Source organism: Odocoileus virginianus, chromosome 2, assembly GCF_023699985.2.
Source record: "Odocoileus virginianus isolate 20LAN1187 ecotype Illinois chromosome 2, Ovbor_1.2, whole genome shotgun sequence".
NCBI lineage: Eukaryota > Metazoa > Chordata > Mammalia > Artiodactyla > Cervidae > Odocoileus > Odocoileus virginianus.
This window is the reverse complement of record NC_069675.1, coordinates 69,470,533-69,490,302: the sequence shown is the minus strand read 5'-3', so window position 1 is coordinate 69,490,302 and position 19,770 is coordinate 69,470,533. Positions and strand designations below refer to the sequence as shown.

General features: G+C 48.7%; 1 protein-coding gene across 4 annotated transcripts in view; it reads right to left on the bottom strand.

Annotated features, from left to right (window-relative positions):
- The window catches only part of OTOF (otoferlin), a 90,014-nt gene that overhangs the window by 58,900 nt on the left and 11,344 nt on the right, over positions 1 to 19,770 (bottom strand). For all 4 annotated transcript variants that reach the window (XM_070450596.1, XM_020913842.2, XM_020913840.2 and 1 more), the window contains exons 2-3: positions 14,822 to 14,880; positions 2,798 to 2,886 (exon numbers count right to left, since the gene is read on the bottom strand). In XM_070450596.1, the coding sequence (XP_070306697.1) occupies positions 2,798 to 2,886; positions 14,822 to 14,880 (148 nt within the window). The remainder of the gene's footprint in view (positions 1 to 2,797; positions 2,887 to 14,821; positions 14,881 to 19,770) is intronic.

Below are 19,770 nucleotides of genomic sequence, written 5' to 3'. Positions count from 1 at the left end.
ACCAGCCTCCTTTACCTCAGTTTCCCCAAATGCACCAGTCAAGTGACTGGGTTTCTGGAGCACCCTGAGTTCTTCAGGGAAGAAGGACCGCTTGGGTTCGGGCTCCTAGATGCTCCCACACTGTACGCTATCTCCTCCTGACCAAAGGGGACATTTATTCATTCAATCATTCCACAGAGTAATGGGGGTCTGCTGGGTGCGGGCCACTGTCCCAAGCTATGGGTGTGGCTTTGCTGGTTGCTGTGCCCAGAGGCTCCCCAGAGGCTTGGCTCCCTCATCAGAGGGAGCCTGGTGACGGAGCTGGACCACAGTGGGGACAGAGGGCACACACCAGAGGGGCCTTTTCTTTGGCTCAGGAAATAGATCCCAGACTCCAGGGTGGGAGACTGAGTCCCAATTGACTCCAAGTACCCGCCCTTCCTCTCTGACTCCCAGAGCTGGCCTGTCTCAGGGTGGGTTCTATGTTGTCCACAAGACCACCATTCCTCCCCACCCCAGCTCTGCTGCCAGCAGCTCCCTGGACCTTCTCCAGGCTTTCAAAGGAATGGCAAGACTCCCTTCTACCAGGCCCATGCCTCCCCTTGTCCTGCCTTTTCTTAGGTGGGGACAAGGAAGACAGGGAGAGAGAAAGCAGAATCAGAGTAGATACTCCCCCTGCTGTCTCCCCTCTTGCTGGTGTTTTAGAACAACTCATCGAAGCCTTGTATTCTAGCATATTCTTTATTAGGATAGTCAATTTTCTAAACAACCTACCAAATACTTCTGATTTGTTTATAGCAGGAGTTTTCATGTTTTCAAGGGCTTCCAGCACTCCAGGGACTGATCTAGAAGCTTTTGTTTAGATGATTTAGCAGTCTCTTCCACGTCCTTGGCTTCTGCCATCACTGCTCACATAGCCTGGCTTCTGGGAGTCTGAGGATCAGGAGAGGAGGAGGAAGACCAGCATCCTAGCACCTCCTCCACTGCTGTCTATCCCTGTGGCCTCGGTCTCTTCTCCAAGGCTCAGTTTCCCCATCTGCACAGTGAGGGCTGCTCTGACTGAGCTCTAAAGCTCCCCAGTGCTCTGCCATCTACTGTGGGTCCTGCTGGGGGGCCCAGAGCCCCTACCGGTCCTAGACTTCTGCTTCCTCCCCTACATCCACCTTATTGTGCATGTTCCTGTTTCTTCTGTCCTCATAGGTCACCCAGTCTCTCATCCCAGGAAGAAGATCCTGCTTTACTTTAGGGGCCCTGGTAGGGTGTCTCACGAACTTTCTTGTGGGTATCAGAGGCAGCTGCCTGAATGATGGGATGCCCTGAGCCAGGCATTGTGGAATGCCCACTTCAAGTACTCAGCTGAGATCTCTCGGGCTTCCGATAAAAACCACAGAATCCTTGGATCCATGCGGTTCCACCCTTCTTGACTCAGAGACTCTTTCTACAGCATCATGGTCCATTCTCTGCTAGCCTTCTTCCTGAGACAGCTCAATGATTGGAGAGCTCTCAGATCTGTCCTCTGGCAATGCAGCCTGGTCCTCGTCCTGCTTCTAAGCACACATCTTTCCTCTTTCACGTAGCAGAAAACCTTCCTGGGGGGCAGGCATGCTTCTTAACCCCTCATCTTAGCATCTCCAATGACTAGCAAAGTGTCTGGCTGGTACAGAGTGTTTCTCAGTGAATGTTAGATGAGTGACTGAAAAGATGGACAAAGGATGGATGGATGAACATGTCTTCTGCGATTTTCTCCTCCAGGCTCTCAGCCCCTTATCACGAGGCAAGATTTAAAGTCCTTTCCCCGGGGAACCACAAGGCAGGGCTTATTCCTGCCCTCTGCAATCAGCATGAGGAACAGTGGAACCCTTGCCCCTCATCTCTCCTGCTCTGATAGCTCTACTTCTATTAATACGACCTAGGGTTAGACCAACTTTCCTTTCATCTGTAGTTTTCTCTCACTGTTGAGTCATAGTGAGCTCTCAGTGAGTAATCCTCCCTTGCCTTTTCGGACATGCTGTGTGGTTCAACCATGACTCTCTCTAGCTTGTGTAAGGGCACTTGGCTTTTGAATCCAAGACAGGAACTAACATGTCCTAAATTTAGCCAATGCAGGAGACATGAGACGTGGGCTTGATCCTTGGGTCAGGAAGATCCCCTGGAGGAGAGCATGGCAACTCATTCCAGTATTTCAGGATTCTTAAGCTTCCTGAGCGGTGGTAGTGGTAAAGAACCCGCCATGCTCAGCACTTAGTTTGTGCCTGACACACAGTAGGCACTTAGTAAACATAGGGATTAGATGAATGAATGAACATCTATCTCACTTGATTCTCACAGCTTCCCTTTGAAGTAAGTACTTAGCCTCTTTACACATGCCTACATTGAACTCAGAGAGGTTATGCAACCAGCCCAGGGTCACACAGTAGATAACTGAGCTGGGATCTGAGAGCAGGCTTGCCTGACTACTAACCATTGAATCAAATTGTCATTGAACTTCTAGTTCTCTGCAGGTGTGACAAGTTCACTCACAGGGCTACAGGTAGATGGTCTGTTGGAGGATATCATTACCTTCTCTGGCAGGTAACTGTTGCCCAGCATAGTGGAAGGAGGAAGACTTGAGGAAGGGGACAGGAAGCTGTGAGAGGGCTGGGGGACTCTGAAGACAACATGAAGGAACAGAGAGGGGGGTGTTTGAAGGCTAATCCAGGCCAGGATGCGGGTCCCCCTTTAAACTCAAAGGAGAGGGCAGCCCAAGGAGAAGGGAAGGCCCCTCTCCCCCGGTCCCACCCCTCAGGGCTCCGCCTCTCTCACCCCGCCCCACACTCACTTGTTGCTGAAGACTTTGCTGTAGTTGAAGATCTGAATCTCGAGCATCTCATTGCTGTCGATGCTGCTGGCCACCGGCCACCGGAAGGTCTGGGGAGAGAAGGACAGCTGTGGCCTTGGGTGGAAATGACAGGGAGGGGTGAAGGGAGTGGGAGGGGGCCCCTGATAAGATGGGCCCTCGCATCAGCTTCACAGGGACCAAGCTCACACCTGGAATCTCCTTTAATTCCAGCACCACCTTGCAGCGTGGGTACTACTGCCCAGTCCTTTGTCAAAGATGGTGCTTGTAAAGTCCACCAATATTCCCAAGGTCCTGTGGTCAGGGAGAGAGCCTAGAGCCAACCAGGGCTTCTGACTCAGCTGGGAGCTCCTTCCACTGTCTCCCAGCTGCCTCCCAGCTCCTGGGTGCGCTTGTGCATGGGTGAGGCAACCAGGGTGGGCAGGCTCCAGCACTGTGGGCTGTGAGTTTGGTTTCTGTTGTGTGCAAGGGAAGTTGTAAGCTGTTGGCTCTCTCCTGTCAAGATGGTTCTGATCCTGCCTTGAGTGGGAGGTCCCAGGCTCTCCCATTCAGGTCATGCCCCCCCCCCGACCCCCCACCTCAGCCAGCAATGTTAACTTCAGGGACAGATTTCAGCACGTTGGTGTGATTAGGATCAGGCCCACAAAGAGGGGACAGCTGGTCTCCACTCATCATTTCTAAATTTGCCCTCACCACTTGTCTCTTAATTATTGAATCACAATGATGAACAGGAAGTTCAGTGGGATTTTTTTCCCCTGATGCCCTAGAAATGGCAAGGAGAGCCCAAAACAGAGGCCAAAAGTTACAAAGTACTCCACTCACTAAAGAGAGCTACTAATAGGCAGAACCAGGCACCTCCCTAGGGCTGCCTCAAAGGTGGGCTACCCCAGCCATCACTCCAGTTTTCCTCTTCTTGGCATGTAAAAGAAGATGGGGGAAGGGAAAGCTGGAGTGTCTTACACCAGGCACAGTGTTTTGTGGTATTTCCCTGAAAGAACAACTCAGAGAGGGAGGTAGCACCGGAAGGGGAGTCTGGCATGCGAGCTCCCAGTGACCTCTGCCCTCGACAGTGGACTGACTGGCCTGTCCCCTCAGCTTCTCTGGAGACCCATGCAGCACCTGGGGGCAAGGACAGTGGCCATGCAGGAGCCTGGTATGCCACTGCTGGTTGTGTTGACTATGTGGCTTACGCTCTGTGGGTCAAGTGGGTGCTGCGAAGAGAAGTCAGGGTCAAGTTGGCCTGTGGACCCTCCACCCACGGCGGCCTGCTTGGGGGAGGGGTCCTCGACTCCCAAGAGGCTGGGGCAGGAGCTGGGGGTTGGGGTGGAGCCAGGTGTCCTAGGTTGTAAATCTACCCCTAGAACCTGTCCACCTGGTGTCCTGTTAGACAGCAGGCCCACCATGTGTCCAGAGGCTTCCAGAGCTGATTGGAGCTCACTAGAGAAGCTGCCGGATTTTCCCATTGGTTCAACAATAAAGAATCCGCCTGCAATCCAGGAGACACTGGAGATGCTGGTTCGATCCCTGGGTCGGGAAGATCCCCTGGAGGAGGGCATGACAACCCACTCCAGTATTCTTGCCTGGAGACTCCTATGGACAGAGGAGCCTGGCGGGCTACAGTTCATGGGGTTGCACAGAGTCGGACACGACTGAAGCGACTGAGCACGCGGCACGCAGAGAAGTTGCCACACCACCTGGAGGGGCCACGTTCACAGCAGAGACCAAGAATCAGATCAGGTCACACTCCCCTGCCCCCCGCTGGAGTGGGAGGAGGAGGTGGAGGCCAGAGCAGGCGTGTCTGGCCCACTCCACATCTTGAGCTGTAAGCCTGAGAGAAAGAAGACCAGACGAAACCAGGGAGCCAGGATGGAGTAGTAAACGCTTCTGGACTGGATTTGAATATCAAAATGACCAGAAAGCTCTGAGGTCTGCTCAAGGTGTCACTGAAGGATGGTATCAAGGGGGATTTGACAAAAGCAGGTGGAAAGCAGCGACTTAGTTTCATTTTTATAACCCACGAAATTCAGAATGTACAAAAGGCTAGTAAAAAAGAATAACAATACTAATACTAATAATTTGTAGAGAACTTTTCATTATGTGGGTCTGAATGCTTTAGATGCATGAATTCATGAGTCATCACAACCACCCAAGAGGCTGGTCATGCGTTCTCCATTCTATAGCCAGAGGAACGAGGGCTCAGAGAAGTAACAGGACGCCATTGTTAGTGGCCCAGCAAGAGCTGGGGGAGGCTCCTGAGGGCCCACCCCACAAGCGTGTCGCTTCAGAGCTGCTCTTCATTCTCCACTGGGGACTCAGGGGCTGGTGGAGGGGACTGGGCCAGCCTGGCAGGTCACCGCCCAGTGTGGGCAGGGCCCATCACAGCTTTCATGTCCCCTCTCTCTGGGGCTGGCCAAGGCCCAGGGAGACCCCCTGATACCCCCATGGTCAGTTGGAGCGGGCAGATGAGGGAGGAAGAAGCAGAGAAGGGAGGGGACAGGGGGTGGGGAGGGAGAGGGCTCTGAGAGGGGTGTGGGGAGGACTTTGGGGGTCTTGGACCCAGAAGGAAGAGGAGGCTGGGAGGCAACCTGGCCGCCCACAGGCCTGTTAAACTGCTTTGTTCCTGCATCTGGAGGCTTCCGACTCAGTCAAGGGTGTGGTTTTCTTAATGAAGCTGCTGTTATTGGGCTGCAGAGAAATAACCCAGCAAGGCAAAGGCTTAATCATTAGCCACGGTGCAGGGAAGAGAGGGCCTGGGTGGGGGGGCACCAAGGTTTTGGTTTTCTTAGAACAAAGGGGAATGGGTGTTTGAGCCGCCTGAGGGTCTGTGCATTGGATTTTGCCACCTGAAGGAGGGAAAGGGTGGGAGAAAAAGGAACTGTGAAGGGGGGTGTTGAAGATTGACATGGTGAATACAGAGAAGGGAATGGCTACCAGCTCCAGGATTTTTGCCTAGAGAATCCCATGAACAGAGGAACCTCAAGGACTGCAGTCCATTGGGTCCAAAGAGTTGGACTCAACTGAGCAACTAAGCATACACAACACACACACAACACACACACAGAGGAACTGGGAAACAGCAAGTCATTAAAAAAATGGGGGTCAGAGGGGGACACAGCTTGTGGCTCCACTTGCCCATTCCAGACACTGGCTTGCCTTGTGGTCAGGGTGCAGTTTACTGGGTCACCAGGGCCGACAGAGAAAAGCAGGCCACCATCATGGACCCATTTGCTGAGCAAAGAGGAGGGGAGTCAGTGAGGGTCGGAGGGGTGTCTCCCTGACGGGAGGTGAGACTCCAGAGGAGGCCCACCCAGACGCCCTTTCAGGAATTCTTCAGCTGAGGGAACATGTTTAGCATTTCCAAGAAGGAGTCTCCACTGAGCCCAGACATCCCACAGAAGCCTGAGAAACGTGAAAATGTAGATGATTCGAGTCACAGAACGTTGGGGTGGTTTGTTACACAGCCCCCGATGACTGTGACAGCCCCGCATGCTATCTGTGCCTCTCTCTAGGAGGCAGCCTCACATCAGGGAGGTCTGTCATCAGTGGCAGAGCTGGTTCCATGCCTGGGCCTTGTTCTCCACAAACCAGCCCCCTCCCTTCCCACTGTCCCCAGGATTCCTGGGATAGCGTGACTGTCCCGCTCAGCAGTTCAGGGCCTGAGCAGAGGCCACAGGGCTCCCTGGGCTCTGGTCTCTCTGCACTCAGCCTGCCACGTGGAGGGCACTCAACAAATAGGCCTCACACGGCTGCCTCGACAGCAGGGCTGTCCTTGCTGGCCTGAGGGTATGGCCGGGCTAGTTCCCCTCCCCACATCTCCCCCCCTCCCTCCGGAGAGTGAGGGTGACGTCCCAGGACTGCTTCTGGGGGTTCCAGTGAGGCTGGTGAGGCACTGGCACAGAATCCTAACCAACATGGAGCCTCATCATAGTGACTTTTACTGTGCTGCTCCTTCCAGGAGCCGGGATAAGGCCTGGCATCCCGGGGATGGACACTGCAGGGACTGCGGGGGCCTGCTGGGGACAGAGCCTCTCTCCAGCCTGAGGTAGCACCAACATGTTTCTCTTCCTGCAGCCACAGCCGTGGAGGGTTGTACCTTCTAACTCTGGAGATGCCTTGAAATCAGTGGCCTAATGACTCAGCCAAGGAAGCCCACACATCATCTAAGGTCCTACCTCACGTCAGCCTCCAAACTCTCCAGGTAGTCGCTGAGCCAAACACTGCCACTCCAGTTGTTGTGAGCCAGCAAGCCCCACGCAGGGGCAATGTTTGCTGAGTACCTTCTATGCTTGCTAAACACCTCGTCTGTGCTGGGCTCTGTGTGGGGAAGCAGGGGTGTCTCTTGGGAGCTCCTGAGTAGTTCTGAAGATAGACACAGACCTGAAATTGCAGCCTGTGATGGGAACGTTGACAGAAGTAAGGTGGCAAGCATTAGGGATGGGTGGGGAAGAGGAAAGAGCACTAGTGGTAAAGAACCTGCCTGACAATGCAGGAGACAAAAGAGATGTAGGTTTGATCCCTGGGTTGGGAAGATCCCCCAGAGGAAGGCATGGCAACCCACTCCAGTATTCTTGCCTGGAAAATTCCATGGACCAAGGAGCCTGGTGGGCTACAGTCCATAGGGTCACAAAGATTTGGACACGACTGAAGTGACTTAGCATGCATGCACGCATGAGGAAAGAGGACCTCTGTCTGGAGTGTGGAACTGTGACCCAGTTCACTTGCTCTAGGATTGGCCGTGACCTGGCAGGTGACGGCCAGGGTGGTGGAGTTCTGCATCCTATCAGCCCCAGTGATCTAGGACTCCACGGAAAGGTTTCCCTGATGTGGACTGGAGAATGACCTGGGTTATCCTGGGCTTCATCAAATAAGTTTGAAACCATCCTAAATCAGCAAGGTAGTGTCCTTAAAGGAGTAGTCCTCTAGATTTTTTAGGGGGAGGATATTAGGATGTGTTGCAAAGCTGTAGGGTGCAATGGAAAGAGACCTCTTTAACTTAGGAAGTTAAAGACCCAAGTCTCAAGTTGGGTTCATTCTTTTGTTCATTCTTTGACTCAGCAACATTTCCCTGAGCCCTGTGCCAGGCCAGTAATGGACCAGACAGGTGTTTTCCTGACTCATGTTGCTCACAGTCCATGTCTTCCAGGTACAAGCAAAGTGGGAAGATGAGATCTGACCCTCCACCTGCCCCCCTCCCCCCCCAAAGGCTGATGACCTCTCTTTCTCTGGGATCAGAAGGCTCATACTGTATCTTTTTTGTTCTAGGACCATCTCCCCACTGGACTGAGCCCTTTGAGGGCAGGGCTGAGCCTTGTCCACTTTGCAAGTGGCCATCGGCTGTGGAATTAGACCTCAGTTCAAATCCTCATGTGCTACTCATTGCCTAGGGAAATGCCCACTCAGTGCATTGCAGTGAGATATAAGGCTCAAGTGAGCTCTCAACCTGATTCAGTACATCACAGCGGCTCTTATTCCTACAAGTACTATTGTTATTCTGGCCTCTCTTAGGGAGTCTGGTCCTCAGAGAACATGGTTAAGGCCAAAACAAGATGGCTAGAAGTAGGCTAGGGGTGGCCATTCCCCTTCCCCTCCCACCCTCCTCCCCAGGGCCTCCGCTGGCTGCTGGCCTGGTACAAAGTCTGTCTCTCTCTCTCTTTAACTTGGAAAGTTAAAGACCTAAGTCGCAAGTTGGGTTCATTCTTTTGTTCATTCTTTGACTCAGCAACATTTCCCTGAGCCCTGTGCCAGGCCAATAATGGACCAGACAGGTGTGTCTGGTCCACCAGGGAGTAATCCTTCTCTCTCTAGCTTCTCCATGGTTGTAGGTTAAATGTAGGATCTCAGGTTCCAGCCTTTGGGAAAGGAGACACCAAAGCCAGGCTCTGTTTCCACCATTGTTGTACAGGGCATTATCTTTCTGTCAGCCCCCAGTCCCCCAATTCAGGCTCGTCAGCCCCACCTGCTGCGGGCCCTCTCATCCTTTTCTGAGCAGAGGAGGGAGGGCCATCTGTTTTCACGTCTTTCATTTCATTTTCAGCCATGCCACATTTCTGGAAGGCAGAGAGAACAAGGAGTCTGTTCCTATTTTTCTAAAGGGGAATCTGAGGCTTGGAGAGGTTGAGTGGCCAGCCCAAGATCTTAGCATTTATCAAGTCCAGGGCTCATGACTCCCAGGCCAATGTATTTATACCTCACCGAGCTGGTTCCCAAAGGCCCTGGGCACAATCAGAGTAAGAAAAAGGAGTTCCTGGGAAGCCAAGAGGTCTCTGGAGGTTGCAAGGGGCAGCTGAGGTTTCCTTTCTCAAGCTTTTTCTGGAACCACTGACAGGCTGGTTCTTTTAGGAATCAGCCAGGAGAGTCTAGGACTTGTCCACTCCAGGATGGGGAGACAGGTCCAAGTGTGGGTGCAGTCCAGGCTATTTGGAGAGATCTCTGGGCTCTGCCTGATCAGGAGGTGGGAGGGTAGCCTCCCTGCTCTGTGTGTGTCCTGCTGACCAGTGGCAGCCAGGCTGTGAACTGCTTTTTAGAAGGAGAAATGGAGGCAGGACCGTGGAGAGACCCTAGCAAGCCCTTGCAGGGACGATGGGGGGCGGGCCAAGCAGCTTTCTACTCTGCATTCAAAGGGGGCTTAGAATCTCATCTAAGCCTGGATTTAGAACCCTGTCTTTGCCACTTGCAGCTATCACCTTGGGAAGGAGACATACTCTCTGAGCCTGAGTTTCCTCACCCGTGGGTTGCTGTGGAGACTGGATGGATGAGGCTTCGCTAAGGACACAGCATGGTGCTGCTGTGGGAAACTGCTGCTGTGATCCTCCCACGGGGCTGCCCACCAGGGAACTGATGGGCAAGTCCCTGTCGTGTGGGGGCCCTGGGCCCTGCAGGTCACTTAGCATCCATGCCCCATTCCACCAAGCGCCAGTGCGTTCCCCACTGTGATAACTGGCAACTTCCCTGTCGACCCATGGGTGGGTGTAAATTTCCCCAGGTAAGAACCGCTTCTCCCCACCTCGAGGCTGCTACCTGATTTAGGCACGTGCTTTCACTCATAACTCCCTGGCTTCCACCCCTTCCTGGTATCTCCACACTGGCCTGGAGGCTACCAGTGCCCAGGTTTCTGTAGGGATCTGTATGTGCTCTTGCATCTGCTTCTCTCTTTTGGGGGCATCTCTACCTGGACCCACACACACCAGGTGCTCAGAACTTGGTCCCATGCTCAGGGCAGCAGGACTGACTCCCCCCTTCCCCGCCCCGTGCTGGGCAGCACTGGGAGGAGGAAGGACATGGTGATTAACTTGGAATGTCATGTATACCCAGGGCTCAGGTGTCCTAGGGTACAGTTAATGGAAAAGAGTGATGGTGTCCTTAGAAGGGGCATCGGGTTGCTGTTCACAGGCTGGAGGCCAGGGTGGACATGTCCCCTGGGAGATTTGGTGAGGAGGGAGTCACAGGCTCTGCCCAGCTGACCAGAGGGGCAGAGGCCCAGGGAGGCAGAGCTGAGAGATGGAGCAGAGCTGAGAGATGGAGCCGGGCTGCCTGCATCCTAACCCAACCAGGCCCTCCATCTTGGGGCTCTGCCCGAAGAGGGGATGAGGGGAAGGAACGGAGGGGTTGTACGGTGGGGCTTCTCTGAGGCTGAGATACCAGGCTTGTGTGTGTGTGTGTGTGTGTGTGTGTGTGTGTGTTAGTTGTTCAGTTATGTCCAACTCTTTGTGACCCCCATGGACATTAGCCCACCAGGCTCCTCTGTTCATGGGATTTTCCAGGCAAGAATACTGGAGTGGGTTGCTATTCCCTTCTCCAGATCTTCCTGTCCCAGGGATTGAACCTGGGTCTCCCACACTACAAGCAGATTCTTTACCATCTGAGCCACCAGGGAATAATCCCTCATTTTGATCAAGGCTTTACAGAGAGACTTCATACTCATTATCAGCTCCATTTGACAAATATGGTCACCGAGGCTTAGAAAGTGAGGCTGAAAGTCACGCAGCCAGGAGGCAGAGAAGGCGAGGACAGAACTCTCACTGGGGAGGGTATAGCTTGGGGCTGTGATGGTCCTTGGTGGCCTGAGCCCAGGTGGGGAGGTTGAGTCTGTGTTCCCTGGCCGACAGCTCTGGGCCTACGGACACAGCTATACCGTGTGGGATGGGCCCAGAGTGAGGATGAGACAGCAGCTCTCCAAGCACACCTGGAGTTTGCTTAGCTAAACGCTAATCTCAAAGGGAGCAGACTGCCACAAGGCCTTGCCCAGCCCAAACAGAGCCAGGTGTGAGCAGCAAGGCCCAGGAAAGATGGGGTAAGTTCTTCAGGGGTCAAGTGGAGCTTCTGCTTCGTGCCTAGATGGTGACTTAGGATGGCTGCTTCTCACCCCAAAGTCAACCTGTGGGAACTAGAGAGGCAAGAGGGAAATACGGATTCTAGGAGGTGACAGACAGATAAGCAGATGGGGGAAGCCCAGGGAGATCAAAGGCTGTGGAGCTGACACATGAGTTGGGGGGAGGGGAGGGGGGAGCTGAAGCAGCCGTGGGAGAGCAGGTTGGAGGAAATCTTCCCAAGTTCTGTTCTTATCGCTCCCTGGCATTACTCTGGGGGCAATGGCTGCTTGCTCCTTGACTGATAAAATTGTGACATAAACCCTACTGGGATGAGGTTTAATACAAAAAGCTGTTGATAGACCAGCTGCCTCATACCTCCTTTCATTGAACCCCCAGAGCTAGTCTGTTAAAAAGCATGCCTTCTGTCAACTTTGTCTCTCCTTTAAGGCTTAGAGATGAGACCCTGACTCTTCCTGCGGTGACTGGCCACTCCCCTGCTACCCCAGTGCTCTTGCCTGCCCTTCAGCCCCTAGAGACTGCCAGCAGCCTCTGATGGCTGCTCAGTTCTCCTTACCAGACAGGGTTGCTGACACCAAGGGAGCTCAAACAGAGCCAAGTGAAGAGATGGGGAGAGTATCTTGTCTATAAAAGAAAGACAACACACTGAACTGTACAACTGGAGCAGGATCATTAGAATGAATGGTCCATAAAAATAGGTATCAGCAATACGAAACAAGTTTAAGGAGTCATAAGGAAAAAGAACATCAGTAACCTGGAAGATCCATTTGAAGAATTCCCTCAAAAGACATCAAGAAAGGATGACTCAACAACAACAACAACAACAGAACAGAAAAGCTAAGAAATGGAGCTTAAGTAGTACTGACATCTGATCACAGGAACTGAAGCAGCAAGGACACTATAAAAACTGAATGTTTGAAAAAAAATAATGGAGATGGAATTTTCTACGATAAGTGAAAGCTGAAAGGCCTTAGATTTGAAAGAGCTCACAAAATAGTGCACAACAGGGAATATCAGGAAACCCACATTGGACACATTATAATAAAACTTAAGAACTTCAAAGATAAATGAATTGTATTTTATTTTCCAGAGAGAAAGAAAAGATCACCCACCAACGGACAAGAATCAGTGACCACTGGATTTCCCACCAGGAATAGGGAATGATATTTTTGAAGTTCTGAAGGAAAGAACTTCAAGCTTAAAGTTTCATATCTAGTGAAATTCTCATTCAAATTTGAAGAAATAAGAAATACATTCTCAGATTTATACAGCTTTAGAAAATTTGCTACATAAAGATTCAAATTAAAAATGCTTTTGGAGGAGGTAGTCAAATAAGAAGAAAAACAATTCCAAGAGATACTTCAAAAGATATGAGAAGTAAAGGTGATCAAGTATCGTGGTAAAGACTATTGTCTTCCAAAAGAACAAAGACGGCTAGGACAAATAAAGGAAAAAGAGAACATACAATTATAAGAAACTAGAATTAAAATTTTAATCTAGATAATATCAGCATGAGGATGTGGGCTGAAGTGGGAAAATCAAAGAAGCATGAGGGAGTATTAAGGTACTTGTTATATTAAGAGAAATTACAATTATTTTTGTTTGAGTGCTCAGTAGGATTACATAAATATGAGTATGGAAGGGTGACTACCTTGAAAACAAAAATAGAATGCATAGCTTTCCAACTAACAAGAAAAATTCCATTTACTCAATTGAAAGCTAGAAAGTAGGGGAAAACAAGAAACAGAAATTATAGTTAATGGAAAATATAAAATAAGATGGTGGTAAAAAATAAGCCTTATAGTAATACCAATTTCAGAGGTAAATGGGTTAAACTAATCAATTAAATTGTAGAGATTCTCATATTGGAGGAAAAAAATAAGATCTAATAATATATGCCTTAAGAAGATACATTTGACTTTAAAAACATAGTATTATTGAAAATAAGAGCATGAAATAATACATACTAAGAAATTAAAATGATTGAAAAAGATATACCAGGCAAACTAAACGAAATGGCTGAGATAACAACTTGAATATCTGATAAAATGGAAATTAATGCAAAAACAACATAAAAGACACAGAAAGACATTAAATACTGGTAGAAGGAAAAATAAGCAAGATGATACAGCCATAATGAATGCAACAGGCAATTGGTAAGTTTCAAATCACATCAAGCAACAACTGATAGAACTGGAGGGGGAAATTTATAAATCAATAATTGTAGCAGTAGATTTTATTGCATCATTATTGAAATTGATAGATCAAGCAGAGAAAAATAAATAGGACCTCTGAAAAAATGAATAATATTAATAATAAGTTTGACCTTATATAATATAAACACAAGTTTATACTGAGTTACAGATAGAACCCCACACTGAACAAATTCCTTTTAAACAGAAGGAGCATTGATGACCACAAATTAAGTCCATAAGAAAAGTCTCAGTAAATTCCAAAGGATCAATATCATACAGACTCTGTTCTTTGATCATAATGCAATAAAACTAGAAGTGAATAAAATAAAGAGCTATAATTTCACAAATATATTTGAAACTAACAACATATTATTGTATAACTCTTGGGTTTAAAAAGAAAATCATAAAGGAATGTAAGAAATATTTAAAAACAAGGAATAATGAAGATATTATATGTAAATGTTTATAGAATACAGTTAAAACTGTACATAGAGCAAAATTTAAATACATTTATTAAGGAACAAGAAAAGTTAAAAATAAAGGCTTCATACTCAAGAAGTTAGGAAAAGAGCCACAGAGTAGAATAAAATAAATAGACAGAAGGAAATAATTAAGAACAGGGCAGAAATCAATGAAATGGAGAACAAAAACAGGGAAGATTAATGAAGCCAAAAGCTGGTTCCTTATAAAGATTAATAAGATAAACAAATCTTTAGCAAGAGATTTTCTTTCTTTCTGACCAAGAAAAACAGAGAGAAGACACAAATATATGAAATACGGTACAAAAAGAGGGAAATAACTATGTGCTGTGCTTAGTCACTCAGTCGTATCTGATTCTTCCTGACCCAATGGACTGTAGCCCACCAGGCTCCTCTGTCCATAGGGATTCTCAGGCAAGAATACTGGAGTGGGTTGCCATGCCGCCCTCCAGGGGATCTTCCCACCCCAGGGATCAAACCCAGGTCTCCCGCATTATAGGCAGATTCTTCACTGTCTGAGGCACGAGGGAAGCTCAGGAATACTGGAGTGGGTAGCCTATCCCTTCTCCAAGGTATCTTCCCGACCCAGGTTCCAAAGAACAAAACAACCTCCTGGGAAGACAGTGGGAGAAATAGTCCACTAACTCTTGGAGAGGAAGGGGTGAGGTCTGGGGGAGACTGTATTTGTGGGAAGCCAGGTCAGTTAGCGAGGGCTTCCTTATGCCCAGGGAACATGGGAAGGGAAACCACTCTAGGCCTGTTGAATGGACCCATTTGCCCTTCTCTGAGCCAGTCACTCCACATGGGGCTCTCCTGTACAGAGGTCCCTGAGAGGGGTCTGGGTGGAGGGGACAGGAAGGTGCCTCCACAGCTCCCAGGAAGCAAGGAGCTCTGGACAGGCCTCTCCTCCACCTACCTGCCCCCCTCCATTGTGTGGGCCCAGGAAGCAGGGAGTTGCTGGTTCCCCTCTGGGAAGGGACTTGTGCTGCCCCAAGGGCTTCCTACCTCATCGAAGTCAGCCACGTCCTCACAGCTCTCCAGGACCCGGGAGTAGAAGGACTGCCCTGGTGGGAAAAAGAGGAGATTATAGTCAGCCCTCCTTGGACAGCAAATTGCTTATTTAAAAAACCCCAAACACTGTTCTTTTATTTGTAAATGGACAAAAATCTCAAACCATTAAGAGTGGTTGTCCGTGGGCAGGGGAAGTGAGAAGATATTGAAAGCATCATGGCTTTGATTTGTTTTTTACTGTTACCACTTGAGTTTGACATTTTCAGTGACTGTGCTTCTTTTATAACTGAAACAATGCTTTCAAGTCCCCACCAACCTAAACCAGGGCTTCCCAGGTGGTGCAGTTTTCCAGCAGTCATGTACAGATGTGAGAGTTGGACCATAAAGAAGGCTGAGTGCCGAAGACTTGGTGCCTTTGAACTGTGGCGCTGGAGAAGACTCTTGAGAGTCCCTTTGACTGCAAAGTGATCAAACCAGTCTGTCCTAAAGGAAATCAACCCTGGATATTCATTGGAAGGACTGATGCTGAAGCTGAAGCTCCAATCCTTTGGCCACCTGATGCAAAAAGCTGACTCATTGGAAAAGACCCTGATGCTGGGAAAGATTGAAGGCGGGAGGAGAAGGGGACGACAGAGGATGAGATGGTTGGATGGCATCACAGACTCAATGGACGTGAGTTTGAGTAAACTCTGGGAGTTGATGATGGACAGGGAAGCCTGGCGTGCTGCAGTCCATGGGGTCGCAAAGAGTTGGATACAACTGAGCAAATGAACAACAACAACAAACCTAAATCGGCAGACCATTTCACTGAAGTGCTACTTCCAGGTTGAAATCTGCCCCATTCTGAAGGTTACTGTGGGTTGTCACCAGTGGGCAGGCTGGGGAATCAGGAAAGACTTGATGGTGGGGGAGCACGCCATGCTCCTCTCCCTGGAAACACCTGGAGACCTGGCAGGATCAGCGTCCAGCCAGGGAGGCACTGGAGTGAGTCCCCTCTGATCCTCCACAGCGAGGAGGCCCCAGTCCCCTGGGACCCACTTCTCTCCTCTGGCCTTGGTGGCCTCATCTGTGTAATGAGGGTTGGTACAGAGATCTCCAGGACTTGCCTGGTTTTAAGAATTTAGAAGCAAGTCTTAGCTCAGTATGGAGCTGACAAGGAGGTAGCCAGGGATTTGTGCCAGGGCATTTGTGTCTAGGTGGATGGTCTGAGGAAGGGGGTATGTGTGTGTGTTTGTGTGTGTGTGTGCATGTATGCATGCATGTGTGTGCACGTGTGTGTGTGTGTGTGCATGCTTGGAGGACAGGGGCATGTGGGGAGGCATGTGGGGCATCTCAGATAATGGGGACAAAGCTATGAAGAAAAAGCTAGAGACACAAAAAATAGATATGGAGTAGACAGATGGGAAAGAAAGACTCTTTAGCACTAACTGGGGATGAAACAAAGCAAAACAAAAAACTGAAAAGAAAACTCTCAACGACAAACCCCAAGGCAGCCAGGAGAGGAGAAGGAAGCTTGAAGGATGGTACCTGAGCCTCTTTTAATTTTTCCCGCAGGCAATATGCAACACAAATTGAAAATCAGGTGGGCATATCTGTGCATTGGGGCTCCCCCAAGGACCTGCTGTTCGGAATAATCAAAGGCCTTTTCATCCTGAAAGATGGTAATGAATCCTGGATATGGCTGTGTTCAAGGGATTCCTGGAGTGAAACTGAGCAACCCAGCCAGAGGGGAGGGTGGGTGGGAGGGAGAGTGCAAGATGCTATCAGGGTTCAAACCAGCCTGAAGCCACCAGGGTTCAAACCTTCCTCTGCTTGTCTATTTCCTACAGCCTCATTGGAAAAGACATAAAACACCACGAAATCAGCCACTGCAGAATTTATACATCAGGACTCTGTTTCGAAAAGCAGTAAAACCTCATTGCCTCAGGCTCCGGGGATTTAAGTGTGGTTGAATATTGTCAAACAGGATGAGCTAAATTTTACCTCTAGATATTAAAAAAAAAAAAAGGTTTCCTGAAAAAAAATCAAATCAATGGTACAGAACAGTGGAAAGGACAACTTATTAAGAAAAGAGAATGTCATTAGGCAGTTTTGGAAACTCACTTTTTAGGAGGATTTGTACAGGGGTAGTGATCGTGCCAGTGAGCCTTTTCTATTCACTAGACCAGAGCCCCTTTCCAGGTTATCAGTGGGGATTACTCACCCCATCTCTCATTTCAAGTTCATTTCCACTTAACGTCTACTCTACTCAATACCAGTCTTGTTGACATTTCAGCTCCATTTTAAATGACTTTCAGACAAAACCATTGAAAATCCCAATATCCAATCACCACTGTTGCCACCGAGACCGAGAATAAGGCTTGAGAGAAAGGATATGGCTGTTCCCTAAAGGTGAGAGGCTTTTGTGGATAGAATGAGCAGGAGATTAGATGGGGAAAATTGAACAGCATCCTTCATTCCTTCGGAGGCTTATGGGATAGAGCTGAGCTCTTTGGTTTGAAATAAAATCCTCCTTGAGTCAATAAATGAAGTTTGAATAGCAGACTCTGTGATCACACTGTAATGAGTGCCATGATGTCAGATATATCCAAATAGAGCGGACCAGGAGTCCAAAGCTTAATCGAAGTAAGTTGTATGTCATTTGCTATTTGGAAATATCCATGCTGCCACTACTATCCTAAATGAGATTCTTTTTTTTTTTTATTTATTTTTATTAGTTGGAGGCTAATTACTTTACAATGTTGCAGTGGTTTTGGCCATACATTGACATAAAGACCAATGCAGTATACTAACGCATATATATGGAATTTAGAAAGATGGTAACGATAACCCTAAATGAGATTCTTGTCTTGTCACGCAGGATGGAGCACTAGCTTTCATGCAATGTGACTTAAGGGTGCGAAACATGCCATCTGCACCACACAGCTCTCTTCTAGTTTACCTCGCTAGCACCAGACCTTGAGAACAGGCAGGCATGAAGCGACTGAGCTGTGAGTTGGTGTATGTTCATTCATTCTCACACATAAGAGGGTCTTCTATTTCTGCTGAAAGCACAGTCATTTGTCCATGGAGGAGGGTGGGCCAGGTGTTTCACAAAGATAATTAGAATCAGGATGCGATCTGAAGAACCTTATTACTATCCAAATGTGGGGATAGGTCGGGCATGTAAAAGGCTACTATATAAGGCAAAATTTGGTTGCTGGCATGCAAAAAAGTGAAAATAAATTGAGAACACAGGAGAAAGAAAAAATGACTTCAACTTAGCAGGTCAAGTGACACACTGTAGAAGTATGGGCAGTTAACACTGGAAGGTCAGATAGAATGTAGAAATTCAGAGAGAATGAGGGAAAGGGAGAGAGAATGGACTCAGGCAGAGAACAGAGTGAGCAAAGGTTTGAATGGCTGAAGCAGACCACAGAGCCGGTAGGAGCGGGCTGCAGGACAATATAGTGATGGTGAAGGGAAGAATGAAAAGGGTCTCCCCTCAGGGAGCAGTCCCCCAAAGGAAGACCTGGGGTGAAGGGGGGTGTCCTGGGGTCCTGAGAGCCTGGGGTTGGGGGGAGTGGACCATTAAGAGGAAAGAGAGTGTCCTGAGGACAAGCTTCAGTGACATGGCAGTTTTGCCCAGGACCTAGCCCTCTGGGCCGTGTCAGCACCTGACATTATGCTTTTCCCTGTGTGAGCTGAGAAGAAGAGCAAAGCCCTCTGCTTGTGACTGAGACCTGCCACTACTATTTCTTTGCATTGTTTCAAATTGGCCATCCTCACCATCTGCACTGCCTGGTATGGACTGTATGGAAGGTTGCTTGGCAGTCACCCCATTCCCTATCACAGTGCTGTGATGGCCCCAGAATCTTCTCTCCCACTGTTCCACAACAGCAACTCAAGAGGGGTGGCCCTGCTATTTTAATTCCCCCCAGTTTTAATCAGCCTGTTCCGTTTCAAAGGTTAGCTACCTCTATGACTGTGGGAAGGCAGGGCCCCGTGGGCCGAGAAAGAGCCAGGTCTAGCCAAGGTTTGGGGCCATGTACTGAGGCTCAGGCTCGAGGCCTGGAGCTGGCTACTCAACCCCTGGGGTCTCGGAGTCATCATCTCTAATGTGCCTGACTCTTTGTGACCCCATGGACTATAGACTGCCACTCTCCTCTGTCCATAGGATTTCCCAGGCAAGAATACTGGAAGAGGTTGCCATTTCCTCCTCCAGGGGATCTTCCTGATCCAGGGATTGAACCCACCTCTCTTGTGCCTCCTGAATTGGCAGGTGGATTCTTTACCACTGCCCTACCTGGGAAGCCCATCATCTCTAAACTGGGGGCAATTAACCTGGATAACCCTACATCCTGGAACCACTGTGAGGGTCAGCAAGAGATTGTTTCTGTGAAAGTCTGAGCAAAGCATCAAGTCCCTTACAAGCACAAGGGGCCATGGGATGCTGGTTAAGGCTCGTGGGCCAGGCTCCCTGAGTTCGAAGCCCAGCTCTATCACTTGCTGGTCTTATGCTCTCTAAGAAGTTAACCAGTCTTTGTCTTAGTTTCCTCATCCATAAAATGGAGAAAATGATAGTGCTTATACACCTAGTACATAGCTCATTACCCAATTAAAAGACGGCTATTATTCTGCTAAAGAGTTCTTCTTTTTCTTTTGACATTTAAGTTGTGTCTTAAATATAAAAATGATTTCCTCTATTATGAATCACATTTTGTAGCTTATTTTTAGTAGTATATAATCAGGAACAATTTTCTACCTCATCTTATGTAATATTTTTCAAAGTCTAGGTATTTTAGGTATGATTAGCTCTTTTTTTAAACAAGGTAAAATTTACATTCACAGATTTAAAAAAAATTATTTATTTTTAATTGAAGGATAATTGCTTTACAGTATTGCATTCACAGATCTTAAGTGCAGAACTCAATGAGTTTTGATAAATGCATATACTTTTGTGC